The sequence below is a fragment of the Schistocerca nitens genome, chromosome 3 (assembly GCF_023898315.1).
Source record: "Schistocerca nitens isolate TAMUIC-IGC-003100 chromosome 3, iqSchNite1.1, whole genome shotgun sequence".
NCBI lineage: Eukaryota > Metazoa > Arthropoda > Insecta > Orthoptera > Acrididae > Schistocerca > Schistocerca nitens.
This window is the reverse complement of record NC_064616.1, coordinates 850,763,712-850,780,294: the sequence shown is the minus strand read 5'-3', so window position 1 is coordinate 850,780,294 and position 16,583 is coordinate 850,763,712. Positions and strand designations below refer to the sequence as shown.

General features: G+C 41.6%; 1 protein-coding gene across 2 annotated transcripts in view; it reads right to left on the bottom strand.

The window, feature by feature from the left end:
* Window positions 1-16,583, bottom strand: part of LOC126248876 (uncharacterized) — a 133,062-nt gene that overhangs the window by 54,855 nt on the left and 61,624 nt on the right. For both annotated transcript variants that reach the window (XM_049950323.1, XM_049950324.1), the window contains exon 4: window positions 7,764-7,842. In XM_049950323.1, the coding sequence (XP_049806280.1) occupies window positions 7,764-7,842 (79 nt within the window). The remainder of the gene's footprint in view (window positions 1-7,763; window positions 7,843-16,583) is intronic.

The window sequence follows — 16,583 nt, the reverse complement described above, 5'->3', positions numbered from 1 at the left end:
TGGACTCGCTATCTGGCCTAGGCGAGCCCCTCTGTACCTCAAGTAACTAGAGTATATCAGAATATAGTATATTCAACTCTTATTTCAAAAATGTAAGAAAAAAAAAATGAACCTATATAATGAACTTCCCACACCCTTCCTCATCCATCCTGACCAGGCTCCACTTCATTCACTGTGCAGCTCTGCCGGAGCCAATAGATTCCCACAAAATGCATGCTAACTCCAAAGAGATGGGGAATGGCCATCTAAGAAGTATGTTTCTTGGGTAACAACACAGATTGCAGAACAAGACAAATTTTGTCGTTGTTGTTGTTCCAGCAGGTAACAGTAAAATCCACTGCAGTTCCACTGGATCATCACATTGAGGATGTTGCCAGTAGGTATGAAGGGGCCAGGACAGGTCCCACTCCAGGATCATTTATTTATTTACTTCTTACTCCATCAACCCAACTGTCAAACTCACAAGAATATGGTGTGAGTCGGTATACAATCTATACATAGATAGTATTAAAGCAGTCAATCATACAAAAGTAATACTCCATGTTTGCATTACACATATGTGGTAAGAATGACAGGTTACAGCAAACATTAGATAGAGAAAGTGAAAAACAAACACAAAATCAGTAAAAATAACTATGAATATTAAATGAGTACATTACCTACATCATTGCTCAAACGTACACTATAGTACACTCCTGGAAATTGAAATAAGAACACCGTGAATTCATTGTCCCAGGAAGGGGAAACTTTATTGACACATTCCTGGGGTCAGATACATCACATGATCACACTGAAAGAACCACAGGCACATAGACACAGGCAACAGAGCATGCACAATGTCGGCACTAGTACAGTGTATATCCACCTTTCGCAGCAATGCAGGCTGCTATTCTTCCATGGAGACATTCGTAGAGATGCTGGATGTAGTCCTGTGGAACGGCTTGCCATGCCATTTCCACCTGGCTCCTCAGTTGGACCAGCGTTCGTGCTGGACGTGCAGACCGCGTGAGACGACGCTTCATCCAGTCCCAAACATGCTCAATGGGGGACAGATCCAGAGATCTTGCTGGCCAGAGTAGTTGACTTACACCTTCTAGAGCACGTTGGGTGGCACGGGATACATGCGGACGTGCATTGTCCTGTTGGAACAGCAAGTTCCCTTGCCGGTCTAGGAATGGTAGAACGATGGGTTCGATGATGGTTTGGATGTACCGTGCACTATTCAGTGTCCCCTCGACGATCACCAGTGGTGTACGGCCAGTGTAGGAGATCGCTCCCCACACCATGATGCTGGGTGTTGGCCCTGTGTGCCTCGGTCGTATGCAGTCCTGATTGTGGCGCTCACCTGCACGGCGCCAAACACGCATACGACCATCATTGGCACCAAGGCAGAAGCGACTCTCATCGCTGAAGACGACACGTCTCCATTCGTCCCTCCATTCACGCCTGTCGCGACACCACTGGAGGCGGGCTGCACGATGTTGGGGCGTGAACGGAAGACGGCCTAACGGTGTGCGGGACCGTAGCCCAGCTTCATGGAGACGGTTGCGAATGGTCCTCGCCGATACCCCAGGAGCAACAGTGTCCCTAATTTGCTGGGAAGTGGCGGTGCGGTCCCCTACGGCACTGCGTAGGATCCTACGGTCTTGGCGTGCATCCGTGCGTCGCTGCCGTCCGGTCCCAGGTCGACGGGCACGTGCACCTTCCGCCGACCACTGGCGACAACATCGATGTACTGTGGAGACCTCACGCCCCATGTGTTGAGCAATTCGGCGGTACGTCCACCCGGCCTCCCGCATGCCCACTATACGCCCTCGCTCAAAGTCCGTCAACTGCACATACGGTTCACGTCCACGCTGTCGCGGCATGCTACCAGTGTTAAAGACTGCGATGGAGCTCCGTATGCCACGGCAAACTGGCTGACACTGACGGCGGCGGCGCACAAATGCTGCGCAGCTAGCGCCATTCGATGGCCAACACCGCGGTTCCTGGTGTGTCCGCTGTGCCGTGCGTGTGATCATTGCTTGTACAGCCCTCTCGCAGTGTCCGGAGCAAGTATGGTGGGTCTGACACACCGGTGTCAATGTGTTCTTTTTTCCATTTCCAGGAGTGTATATCACACTCAAAATTTCTGGTCCACAGATCTATTAGGTTTTTTTCACTTGGGCTAAAAAAAACTCTTCTAAACTATAAAATTACCTTTCCAGTAGAAATTGCTTTAGATGCTCCCTAAAAGAGGAATGGTTATCAAATTTGCTTTTAATATGTGGAGGGAGAGCATTAAAAAGTTTTGCACCAGAGAACTGCACACCATAGTCAGGTTTTTACAATCATTGTGGAAATTGTGCTTTCTCCTAGTATCATATCCATTGTATTCACTACTTAATCTATAAAAATCAGTACTTTTGCCGATGAAACACACAAGAGAAAATATGTACTGGGAAGTAACAGTAAGAATGTTTAGTTCTTGGAAAAGATTTCTACTACTAAATATAGAGCCTATGCCACTATTCTTCCAACACATTATTGGACCAAGAGTATTTTCTTTGCTAGTGTTTGGTTTCCAAAAATATAATACCAAATGTTATAAGGGAATGGAAATATTCATAGTATGCTACTTTCATTATGTCTATATTTCCACTCATGGAGAGAACGTGTAGGCAAAAAAATCGATGAGCTGAGTCTCTTCCGAAGATCTATTATATGATGAGACCAGTTTACTCTGGACTCTATTAATCACCTGAAAACTTCATTGTTTCAACTCTTTATATTGACTCTGCGCCACACTTCACAGTTAACCCATCCTCTGTTTCAGCTGTTGCAGTGAAATGAATATAGTTAGTCTTATTAAAGTTCAACAAGAGTCCATTGATGCTAAACCATTTTATTAAATCAATAAGAATATTTTTAACAAATCCATGAAGATCTTCAAATGTGCAACAATCAGCCATAATGATGCTGTCATCTGCAAAAATGGTAAAAAAGCAGTATAGCTTTGTACATTGAGGTACCGTATTTACCCGAATCTAAGCCGCACCTGAAAAATGAGACTCGAAATCAAGGAAAAAAAATGTTCCCAAATCTAAGCCGCACCTGAAATTTGAGACTCGAAATTCAAGGGGAGAGAAAAGTTTTAGGCCGCACCTCCAAATCAAAACAAAGTTGGTCCATTGTAATATGAGACACAATTTAGGTCGAATGAATGACGATACAGCTACAGTAGTTTGGTTCAAGTCGTAGGCTTAGCAGTTAAGCTTTACCAGGTAGCCATTGCTATGCGTAAGGCGCTCCGTCTGTATTTATACAGGTACCCTTCCTTTTTCATGTGCTTCGTCTGATTTGAATTGATTGTTTATTTTCTTTGATCTGATAAGTGCTGTTCTCTTTGTTTTAGGTGTTTACGTCACTCTAAGCTGAAAATGCATTATTGTACTGTGTCATGCATTGTTTGTCACATTCTGATAATTTGTGTTTACGACCTGTTGCCGCTTGCGGCATGGCTTGCTTTTGTGCACGCTACCGCCCCTTACAATTAAAAAACAAAAGAGAGGAATCGTCTCATTAGTGAAACAATGGCAAGAGACTGTTCTGAAACTGACAAGAAGTAGTTGTTGAAAATATTGGCTATGTTTTCAGGATCATGAACTAGATTTCCTTCATGTTGTATTTTGTGTTCTTGAAAAGTTCTTATGGTTTTCCCTGTCTGCCTTCTAACAATGTTCCAAATAGTCTTTATTTTGTTATGAGAGTTATCAATTTCTTCCTCATAATACAATGCTTTTGATTTTTGTATTACCTTCTTTAGTTTTCTTACATACATTTTATAATGGCCAGTTTTCATCGAGTCCTTAGAATTTCTAACTATACAGTAAAGTTCCCTCTTTGTTTTACAGGGTTTGTTCGGTGATGTATCACTATTGTTTCTAAACTTTTTTGGGAATAACTCTTCAAAAATGGCTGAGAACTCATTTACAGATATACACAAAACAAAAAAATGTTTTGCATCAGCCCAGTTCCCAGAACTCCTCAAGACAGACGTTGACTGTGGATATTTTATCACAGACACAGTCCCTTTGACTGTTCAGAGATGTCACTGAACTCACTCAAAGATGTAAACAACCATTCATGAGCAGCACCTATTAGACGGAGGGGGTCCAACAGCCGATCAGTTCCAGTCATTCCACCAGGAAACAGGTACACGGCTCATGTTGTCTGCAGTTGAACCATGCCTCGTCGATCAATACCGCAGTTCGATCACATCCGCATTGTTACTTTGTGCCAGGAAGGGCTCTCAACAAGGGAAGTGTCCAGGTGTCTCAGAGTGAACCAAAGCGATGTTGCTTGGACATGGAGAAGATACAGAGAGACAGGAACTGTTGATGACATGCCTCGCTCAGGCCGCCCAAGGGCTACTACTGCAGTGGATGACCACTACCTACAGATTATGGCTTGGAGGAGCCCTGACAGCAATTCCACCATGTTGAATAATGCTTTTTGTGTGGCCACAGGTCATCGTGTTATGACTCAAACTATGCGCAATAGGCTGCATGATAAGCAACTTCACTCCCAACGTTCATGGCGAGGTCCACCTTTGCAACCACGACACCATGCAGCATGGTACAGATGAGCCCAACAACATGCCGAATGGACCGCTCAGGATTGGCATCACATTCTCTTCACCGATGAGCTTCACATATGCCTTCAACCAGACAATCATTGGAGATGTGTTTGGAGGCAACCCTGTCAGGCTGAACGCCTTAGATACACTGTCCAGCGAGTGCAGCAAGGTGGAGGTTCCTTGCTGTTTTGATGTGGCAGTATATGGGGCCGACGTATGATGCTGATGGTCATGGAAGACGCTGTAATGGCTGAATGCCAAGCTCCAACCAATAGTGCAACCATATCGGCAGCATATTGGCGAGGCATTCGTCTTCATGGACGACAATTCACTCCCCCATCGTGCACATCTTGTGAATGACTTCCTTCTGGATAACGACATTGCTGGACTAGAGTTGCCAGCATGTTCTCCAGACAAGAACCCTATTGAACGTGCCTGGGATAGATTGAAAAGGGCTGTTTATGGACGATGTGATCCACCAACCTCTCTGAGGGATCTACACTTAAATGTTGTTGAGGAGTGGGACAATTTGGACCAACAGTGCCTTGATGAAATTGTGGATAGTATGCCACGATGAATACAGGCATGCAGCAAAGCAAGAGGATGTGCTACTGGGTATTAGAGGTACTGGTGCGTACAGCAATCTGGACCACCACCTCTGAAGGTCTCGCTATATGGTGGTACAACATGCAATGTGTGGTGTTCATGAACAATAAAAAGGGCGGAAATTATGTTTAGTTTGATCTCTATTCCAATTTTCTGTATAGGTTCTGGAACTCTCAGAACTGAGATGATGCAAAACTTTTTTTGATGTGTGTATTAAATTTAGCATTACTCTCATCCACCCTATACAATGGGCTCCAGCCCATCTGTTGCAGTTTGTGTTTAAAGACTTCTAGTTCATTGCTAGTCATTGACCTAATAGATTTCGAAGTGGAGATTAATTTTTTGAAGGGTGTACTGTCATGCAGAGTGAGGAGTTGTCCATCATGGTCAAACAGTCCATTCATGACAGGGGCGACAGCAAAGCTATGGTACCAACTTAAATCTACAAATATATTGTCTATCAAAGTCTGACTCTCAGGTGTGATCCTGGCGGGAAAGTCAACTACTGGAATAAGATTATATGAATTCATCAGATGTTGGAGCTCTACTTTGTTGTTGTTTTCAGTTAAAAAGTCTACATTAAAATCAGAAAATAAATCACATAACAATAATTCTATTTGAAATAAAAAGAGCCTAAAGTTAGTTGCAGATACCCTGTAAATTTTGATTTGCTCTCCTGTTTCACAACTTTTGGGGGTCAAGAATCTTCTGAGGGATTATCTACTGTGGCTGTAGGAATTGAAGAAGAGCAGACAGCCCTGGGACCCACAGCCCATAACCCATTCAGCCACTGGCTAGTGTTGGGACTCTGATCCATAGATTTACAGGGAGAGGGTTCCTGAAAGGGACTGGCTGGATGTGGAATTTGGTTTCTGAAATGGTGCCACAGAAACCGTGAGAGAGGAGGGCCTATCGTTCCTATGGTCAGTTTTATTTGTGTGACTCCCAGATGTCCATGTTGAGGAAGTAAATACACCAAGTACTATGGAAGACTTGGATACAGTAGTGGTGATGGTCGACATCACTGAGACACTGGATACAATCAATCATAGTTCTTTCAAGCTTCATAAAACAAAAGGCAATCTGAGACCAGCAGTTCCTGGACTGTGCGTTCTTTGCATAGGTTATCTCACTTTGGGAATTGGAAAGCGTTGTCATTCTTGCAGTTGACACAGACATGTGGTAATACACATGTTGAATATCTGTGAAGTCATCAGCCATTGTCTGCACAGATGAAATTGTATGTACATATGGCTGAAGAGCTGGTGTTTAAAACACTGCTTGGAGAGAGGAACAAATCGCTTCACATCCCAGTCGTAACACATTATTTTGACCTGACTGAATGTGCTGGTATCCACCTTGTTGTTTGGTGGGCCTTAACATATGAAGTGGATTCCTCGCATTTCCAAGTATTCACATAGTTCTTCATCTGTCTGCAGCATTACGTCCGGGTAACAAATTAATCCTTGTTCCATTTTGAGGTTCTTATGGAAAGGTATTGTGTAATTTGCTAAAAGACTAGAGTTTGCCAAATACATTTTCAATATTTTCCACAAAGAACATTTACTTAGTAAAGAAGAAGGACCGTCCAGCTGTACAGGTACAACCCAGGAACAAAGGATAGTAACTGTCTGCAAGTCATTTGGTTCAGTTTTCCTCCCATTTCATAGCTAGGGGGGGGAAAGTTGCTAGAGTAGTAATGATTGTACTAAACTGCAGTCAAGGCCTCACAGCCACCAGCTGATAACTTTGGATATTTCATGATGGCAATTATTTGACATAATGCTGCCTAGTCCTGAAGAGGGCTCTCTTCAAGGGCACCACCCAGTCAGAACAAAGTTCACATGGCAAGAGGACCAGTGCCTGGAGTGCCAGTGCCCCCAACCAGACAGGCACATATTTCTCAACACACATAGTGGGTGACAGCAAGGGTATAAACTGTGAGATCTCTGCCTAGTCAGAGGGCTACCACCAAACGGGTCCAAGATGACGTCCACATAGCACAATCTGTAAATAATTTTGAAAATGTGGACGTCACACCTAAATGTTGAGAACAGATCACAAATTAACCAAAATATATGGTGTAAAAGAATGGAACAAAGTGGGAGAAGTCAAAATCAACGTCCCACAAGTGAGTTACATTGTCAGCAGGGAATCTGTCCTAAGGAATAAGTCAGAGAAAAGATGTAGTTAGAGAGTAAAATAGAGCACAGGAAAGAAGTAGAACTGCAGTGGCTAAGGGTATCATGCTTACCACACAAGAACTCACAAAAAAGTTGTGAACCCCCTGGGGAGAAGTACAACTCTTGGATGAGGAATCATGAATGCTGCTGTACTATGAGAAGAGCTAGAAGTATGTGACCATTGTGGAAATTTAAAGGTTTCATATTAAATTATGGATTATAAGAAGTACCTTTTTTACTATTCAATATAAATAAGATTTCCTAACAGCTTTTGTCCAGCTTCACTATTTACAAAGTAATGCTTCAGGTATGTCTTAATAATAAAAACTATTAATTTAGAAGAAGTAGTTTAATACCTGTCATCAAGCCATCACTGTGATATGAAAATTTGAAGAAATATGGCTCTTTGTTATCCATTTCAGGTCTCCATTTATGCTAAAAATAAAGAATGAAAATTTAGTAAATGATGCAGCACAGACAATTAACTTTTAAGAGATTCAATAATTTAGTAGAGAATATAGGAGCAAAGAAACCAGTTTCTAAGAACACAACACAAAGTTTATAGATAATTCCTTCCAGGTACTGATTGATTATGAGTGAAGTAGAACAATAACATCACTCAAAATGTCAACCAACAACACAACCCCCTTCATGTACTGGTAATACAACTTTAATAAGCATTTCTATTCATCACCTAATTCATAGACAATGATAGCAAAGATGTTGCACATGCTTAAGAAACATTGATGTGGTTGTTGTGTAAGAGCATGGTCATTCTTCCTTGTAGAGTTATTGGATAAGGCAGCCTATCTAGTATATTAAAATCAGTCTAGAAAGGTGTTCAAAACTGCACCAAGTCTGAAGATACACATTATTCTTCTCACATCACTTAATACTGGGGATACGTCTCCAACCAATCAAAATGCAACATTTTTATCAACAAATGAAATACATCCCAATCATCATCATCACATCATGATCTTCATGACAGACTGCTCCATTCAAATAAGGTTTCAAGATCATCCCCTCATCTCTTGCATATGCACCCAACATCTCTCTGACTAGTCAGTTTTTACAGCAAAGCTTTCTCTCTCACATCTTTTGTCTTTCATTCATAAGAGGTGCTTGGAACAGTTGCATTTATGTTGTTCTATCTTTTCATTCATATGAAATATCTTTAATTCCTGTCTGGTGTTTTCACTTCTTATTTCATCTCTAAGGATATACTCAGCCATTCTAGGGAATTCATTTCTGCTATTTCAATGGCTATCTTCTCCTCACTCTTCAAAGCCTAATTCTCACAACCATACAACAGCTTAGGGACTGCCATCACTTAATAAAAATTCATTTGTATATCCTTTCTTGTTTTGTCAATAATCATTATGTTTATTATGCCACATATCAATTGGAATTTATCTGACTTTTTTCTCAGATCATTTTATTGATCACACAAAATAATGCATTTTAAACAGTTAAAATTTGCTAACCTGCTCTATCACGCTATTGCTAATTACAATCTTTGAGAAAATTACATTTCCCCTTAAATGTCATTACCTTAGAAAGAAATGACCTTTCATAGTGGCTGGAAATAGGTAAACAATAGTTGTCTTGTTGAACACATTTTATTGTCTTATACTTAACAGCCACTGCAGATGTTGAACTGATATCTCAAGAGTGAGGTTACAGTCTGTTAGCTTAGGTTAGGTTAGGTTAGGTTAGTGTTGTTTTAACGTCCCGTCGACAACGAGGTCATTAGAGACGGAGCGCAAGCTCGGGTTAGGGAAGGATGGGGAAGGAAATCGGCCGTGCCCTTTCAAAGGAACCATCCCGGCATTTGCCTGAAACGATTTAGGGAAATCACGGAAAACCTAAATCAGGATGGCTGGAGACGGGATTGAACCGTCGTCCTCCCGAATGCGAGTCCAGTGTGCTAACCACTGCGGCACCTCGCTCGGTTACAGTCTGTTAGCAAATTATACGACATGTCACATGGTGTTTCCAATCAACTGTGTTTATTGTTTTAATTTACTTTTAATCTAGTTTGAAACAACTATGGCTTCATATTCAGGTACTTTGGCACTGTTAGCTATGTGAAATATCACGGCAAGTACATCTTGTTAATATACCCCCCGCATCGTCTACAGTGGGACCTACAAAAGTCTTAAGTTCATCTCATTAACTAAGATCTTACACTTACCAAGCAAAGACACATTGGGAGTACATTGACAGGACATACTTTGGGCTGTATATCACACTGATAACAGTGCTAAAGTGCTTGATAATGTAGCCATAGTCACTTCAAAATTGCTCGCAACTAAGTTAAAACAATAAACGCAGCTGAGCAGAGAAGCAATAATAGAATAATCTTTGTTCTACATAACAAAGTATTTCACAATTGACATCCCCAGTTTTCAGTGCCTTGGAAGTTACACAATTCAGTTTTTCCAATTCAGAGTGACAAGGGAGGAGGGGGTAAGTGTTTCTTTGCAGCTGTGTCACAGGGTTTGTACAGAGGATTATGGGCATGTGCAGAAATGACATGGGAAATCTGTTTACATACTACATTTTGGGGTAATACCTATCTGTGAAGGCCTAAGTAAGATCTTTAGGACACTGGAAAAAGTACTGCTCATCATTGGGCACATGCTGCCCACATGTGGCCAGATTTTGTGTGTAGGAGACATTTTAAAGTGTGGGAAGGATGGCAGCTACCAAAATGAAGGTACTATTTATGGTGAGTGACTTGATTCACACAGAGGTTTGTATGGAGCCATCGAAGATATAGAAGTCAATGTCTACGAAGTGGTACACTAAGATTTAATAAAAGGACACAAATTGCAGGAACACAGTTTCAATTAACCAAGGACTTGATACTTCCTTCACATTTTGAAACAAGCCTCAAATTGTACTTCAAGTGGATCTCTGGTAGAATTCCTGATCAATTACGTAAACGTAGCTTAGTGAAAAATACTGTTAAATATCTATTTTAACACATTTTTATTCATTTTATTTAAAAAAACTGAACATATATCACCAGAAAGCATGACTTTCTTGTTTACATCATCAGTATTTGTGTTGTTTATGAAACTGACAAGGGAATCAGCACTACTTGTTGATGCACTTGGCACATCCACACACACCAATGACTCCATACTCTCGTAGATGTCTAATTCTGCTCCAAGCAAGAAATTGTTCAATTTTTGTTCTGTCACTGCTCTCTGAATATACAGTAGTTTCCTTAGCATGTATGCCATATACTTGTCATTGGTGCTGCATTTGTCTGTATCCTTATTTTCCTGCTTATTCAAAACTTTCATCGGCAATTGGGAAGTGACACTGTAACTGCCTTGCTCACCACTTATCATTTTAACTTTTTCTGTGGAGGAGACAATGAAGCGGGAGGGCCAGCAACTTCCTCTCCTTCATCACCTCTTTCTACTGTCAAATCTTCCGGAACATATAATCAAATTTATCTCTTTCATATCCGGCAACTGAAAATGACTCGCATGAAACAGCATGACAGTTCACTTCCCCTATTGTGTGGGAGCAACTGACAGAAAGCATAGAGTCCTGCAGAACTGTGTCATTAGCGGGAGTGAATTTTACAATTACAAATGGTCATTTAACATTGTGCTGCTTGCTACTGTTGACACCTCCTACAACTTTTTGTATGCTGATATTGGCTACCAAAAAAGAATTTCAAACAGAGGCGTATTCAAGAATATGATCATAAGTATGCTCATTCAAAGGCCATAAAGTGAATGCATACCTAGAGGGACAAAGGCCAAAGGCCCTACTATATGTTTTCTCGGCAGATGTATCTTTTCCATTACAGGAAAACATTATGAGGGAAGGCACATTCAAGTTTCAAAAGAAAGAATTTTTAATTACCAACTGTGTAGGGCTAGAATGGTTGTAGAGAACACATCAATTATTATAGTTTTGGTTTTTCCTGTCTTCCAAAAACACACACACAAGGCACAAACTGTTAGCCTTGCAGCTGTTTGTTTCACAATTTCTCAAGGTGAAATGCTGAAGCAAGCAACCAAAATACCCCACAAGGAAGCTTTGATTAATATGATTTTACAGACAGGTGAGATGATTCCCAGAACATGGAGATGAGCTGACATTGCATTGATTTTTACTGTGCCCCAGAACAAACCACAAAGAGATTCCAACTTGAACAAAAATTTGTGAAGAGTTTGAAAATTATTTTTTAAGCCCACAGGAAACTGCCACATGGCAAATTAACTGTGGTTGAATGCTACTGTACAGTATAAAGATAAGAAGCATAATTTTTGTACCTCTTTGCCTATGGTGTCTTGTTTCTTGTGGCCCATGAACACCAGGTGATTAACTGAACCATGTACATTTGTATATGGTGTTCACAGCACCGATCTTTCTGTTGCTATTCTCTCTCTCTCTCTCTCTCTCCCTTTCACTTTGGACATTCCACATGCACTCCTCCGCCTCTGCCTGATACAGTGACACTAACTTCACAGTCTGCTGCCTTGTCCACTTATTTGCAAAACAAGCTCAATAGATGGACACAAAATCACAACAGGAAATATAAACATAAGCTAGTACCATGCAATGGTGATATGTAGGGACTGACCAGAAATATTTTTTCCTTTGATATGTACCAACATTGCCATGTATATCTGTATCTATCTTTTGATGCATGTTTACAACAGGTTGCAAACATCTGCTATCAAAAAGTAGCTGCAAACGTTGTTGGAAACATGTTGCAAGCTCAGTGTGGACCCAGCTTAAGGTATAAGATGGTGGGTTTGGAGTTGGTAGTATTTTGAAGAAAGTAGTGTTCGGTAGCAGCAAGGTCATGGGCATAGGGGTGGTGGTGTATAAGGAGTTGACATCAACAGCGATGAGAACGGATCCAAATTAGAATGGTTGAGAGATGGTTAATGAAGCTGTGTTTGTGTCTTTGATATGAGGATTTAGGCTGCAAGCAATGGGTTGTAGATGTTATCAACTAGAGCCAACATTCTTCCCACAGGAGAACATAACCAGTTACAATGGAGAAAAATGCATAAAACATGCACAGGGTCCAGGGAGAAGTGGTTGAGCTGCTGGGATGAGGTGGTAGAGGATGGAGGGATTTAGTGCTAGATCATGGAACGAGCCGAAGGATTTGAGTAGGAATTGAAGATAATCCTGGACTTCTGGGATAGGATCACTATAGCAGAGCTTGTAGGTGGAAGAGAGATTGTCGGAAGATACTCTGGCAGGAATTCACTGTGGTTTATCACAACAGTGGTGGAGCCTTTCTCTGCAGAGGAGACACATAAATAGAGGTATTTCTTAAGGTTGTGGATGTTTGTTCTTTCTTCCATTGGAAAGTTTGTGTTGCTGGAAGGAACACAGGAAAGGAGGATAATGCCAAGATGAAGATAAGGAATTCCTGGAAGGAAACCAGGGTGTAGTTTGGTGTGAGAAGGTGAGGGTCACAGTAGGACAGACATGTGAACTGGAAGATGTGTGGTTAAAGGTTAGATTTTTGTTGACTATGATTGATTTTGTTGGACCAAAACCTACAAAACTCCAAAATCACCCATGTAGCAAAGGGTTGGTAATACGAGGTGTGGCTAGAAAAAAACCGGACTAGTACTGGTGAAACAATAAAACGAATGCAATAAGGCTGAAAGTCGCGTGGCCTGTCACGTGACTCTCGCTCCGCCTACTGCTCGAGTTTCATCTGCCTCCTGCACTCAGTCTGCCCGTGGCGTCTGTTTTAAGTAGTTGACGTTTTGTCTGTGCGTCGGAAAATGTTGAGTGTACAGAAAGAACAGCGTGTTAACATCAAATTTTGTTTCAAACTAGGAAAATCTGCAAGTGAAACGTTTGTAATGTTACAACAAGTGTACGGTGATGATTGTTTATCGCGAACACAAGTGTTTGAGTGGTTTAAACGATTTAAAGATGGCCGCGAAGACACCAGTGATGACACTCGCACTGGCAGACCATTGTCAGCAAAAACTGATGCAAATATTGAAAAAAATCGGTAAACTTGTTCGACACTTTCCTTGTCAACTCCTGTTAACTCACACACTGCTCTGATTGTTAAACGGCGATCTTGTCGAACAAGTTTACCGATTTTTTCAATGTTTGCATCAGTTTTTGCTGACAATGGTCTGCCAGTGCGAGTGTCATCACTGGTGTCTTCGCAGCCATCTTTAAATTGTTTAAACCACTCAAACACTTGTGTTCGCGATAAACAATCATTGCTGTACACTTGTTGTAACATTACAAACGTTTCACTTGCAGATTTTCCTAGTTTGAAACAAAATTTGATGTTAACACGCTGTTCTTTCTGTACACTCAACATTTTCCGACGCACAGACAAAACGTCAACTACTTAAAACAGACGCCACGGGCAGACTGAGTGCAGGAGGCAGATGAAACTCGAGCAGTAGGCGGAGCGAGAGTCACGTGACAGGCCACGCGACTTTCAGCCTTATTGCATTCGTTTTATTGTTTCACCAGTACTAGTCTGGTTTTTTTCTAGCCACACCTCGTATATGTGGTGTAAGGATAGACTAGGCTATTTTGTAGATTGGGTAGGTGGTGGGTAACACATTATGAGGGATTAGAAGGATTGCGGATGGAGTATTCCTCATTTGCAGGCATGATGATATGTAATAATGGTATAACTTACCTCCAACTTGGCCTCATCCTCCTTTCCTTGGTCCTTTCCCTAAAACACCAACCTCTCAGCACAAGAAAGAACAGCCATTCACAATCTTAAGAAAGGCACCGATTGAATCATTGTCTCTGCAAGGGTTCCACCACTGTTGTAATAAACTGTAGTAATTACCTGCCAACTGTCAGACTCTTTAACCTCCTCCTACTTGCTTCCCAAAACCGATAAACCTAATAATTCTGAATGCCCCATGTAGGTAATTGCTGTGCTCCCATAAAAAGAAACTTGGCTCTTGTTGAACACATCCTTCAACTCAACTCCAGCAGTCTAGCATCCCATATCAAAGATGCAAACCACTTCTTTCACTCTCTCTCAATCACTGCCACATCATTGCCACTTGGATCACTAATAGTGACTTTCGACACCACCTCTGAGACTCAAGTGTGATTATCACATCACTCAAAATGTCAACCAGCAACACAACTCCCCTCTTGTGAACTGGCAACTCAATTTTAATAAGCATTTCCATTAATCACCTAACCCATGGACAAATAATAGCAAAGATTTTGCAAAATCACCCAACTAATCAACAAATAATAGTAAAGATGCTGCAAATGTTTAAGAAACATTGACATGGTCATGGTTTAAGGGCATCTAAGAACATGGTCATTACTCTTTGTAAAATTATTGCATGGGCCAGCCTATGTAATGCATTAAAATCTCTACTCCAGTAATCTAAGAAGGTGTTCCAAGATCAGACAATATCTTAAGAGACATACCACACTTCTCTGATCATCATTTAAAACTGGGGACATGTCTGTAACTCTTGAAAATTTCTTGGCTATTCAGCCGGGTAGCATCGTCCAAAAGGCATGATATTTCGGCAAGCTGACTTCTTGCCATCTGAAGATGGTAAGAAGTCGGCTTGCCAAAATATCGCTCCTTTTGGACGACGCTACCCGGCTGAATACCTGAGAAATTTTCAAGATTTCTGTATGCCAAGAAAACCTCAGACCACACATGTCAGTAACTAATCCAAGTGTAACATTTTTGTCAGCATTACCATCATCACCTTCATGTTGGACCAGGCAGTCCATTCTGTTCAAGTAGTATTTCAAGGTAATCCTCCCATCTCTTGCTCTCGCACCCAACATCTCTCTGACCAGTCAGTTTGTATGACAAGTACTAAGACACTATTCCAATTCCTCTGCAGTCTCATCACCTTCTCTCCCATCTGTTTCATCTGGTCTCCCTCATTTCAGTGAGTCACATTGGTCTACACCTCTCCAATGGCATCCTACAAACCTCTGTCCATATAAAGCCCACTAACCATAAACAGTCCCTTTGTTTTGACAGCATTCATCTCTTTCACACTAAAATGACTCTACTCTACTGTGTGGCCACCCACAACCCTTTGCCCATTACGTTGCAGAGGAATACCCCCCCCCCCCCCTTTCAACCAGTATCATGCTGGACTGGAACAACTTAACCATAACCTTCACCATGGCTTGGGCTACTTATCCTCGTGTCTGGAAATTACGATGATCCTAACTGCAATCTTTCCCATCCCTGCAAAAGTGGTATTCCACTACCTACCAAATCTATGAAACATTTTAGTCTGTCATTACGACACAACTACTCTAAACCCCTCACCAAATGGGTCATATGCTTATGGAAAAGCGAGATGCGAGACCTGTCCAAGTCGTGCACCCACAACATTCTACTCCAGCTCCACCACAGGCATCTTCCATGAGCAGTAGAGATACCTGTGAAATCAGTCATATCATACATCACCTCTACCATGACTTCTGCACATCAGTATTTCTGTGTATGTCCATCAACCAACCATCCATATGAATGAATGGCCACAACTAGACTGTGGCCAAGAGCAGAGCTGACCATCATCCGGTCATGGAATATGCTGCCGAGGAAAACATTTGATTTCAATAGCTGCTTCAAAACCTATGCCATCTGGATCCTTTCCCCAACACCAAATTCCCCGAACTACGTTGATGGGAATTGGCCCTTTGCTGCAGTAAACCTCCTGGCCTCAACCTCCACTAGACCCTGTCCCAAATGCACCTCCACTCCTGTGTCTTAACCCTAACTTCACTCATCTTGCACTCACACTCTCCTCTCTGAGGTTTCCCCTCTTCCTTTTGTTGCATGTCCCCTTCCCAATCAATTCCTCCACGTCATACGAGTCCCCTTCACTGCAACTACAATGAGCCATCTTTTCCCAACTCCCCCCCCCCCCCAAAAAAAAAAAAAATAAAAAATAAAAAAAAAAATAAAATAAATAAATAAATCCCAGTCTACTTTCTCCTCTTGCCCACAATACCCAACATGATCCCAATCCTCAATGCTGTGCTTCATTAACAAAATAGTACCAATTCCCACAGAAGCAGTTTAAGAGTTTTTGCATCTAGGGGAGCGGGGGCGAAAAAAAAAAAAAAAAAAAAAAAAAAAAAAATGTGTGAAATCTTATGGGACTTAACTGCTAAGGTCATCAGTC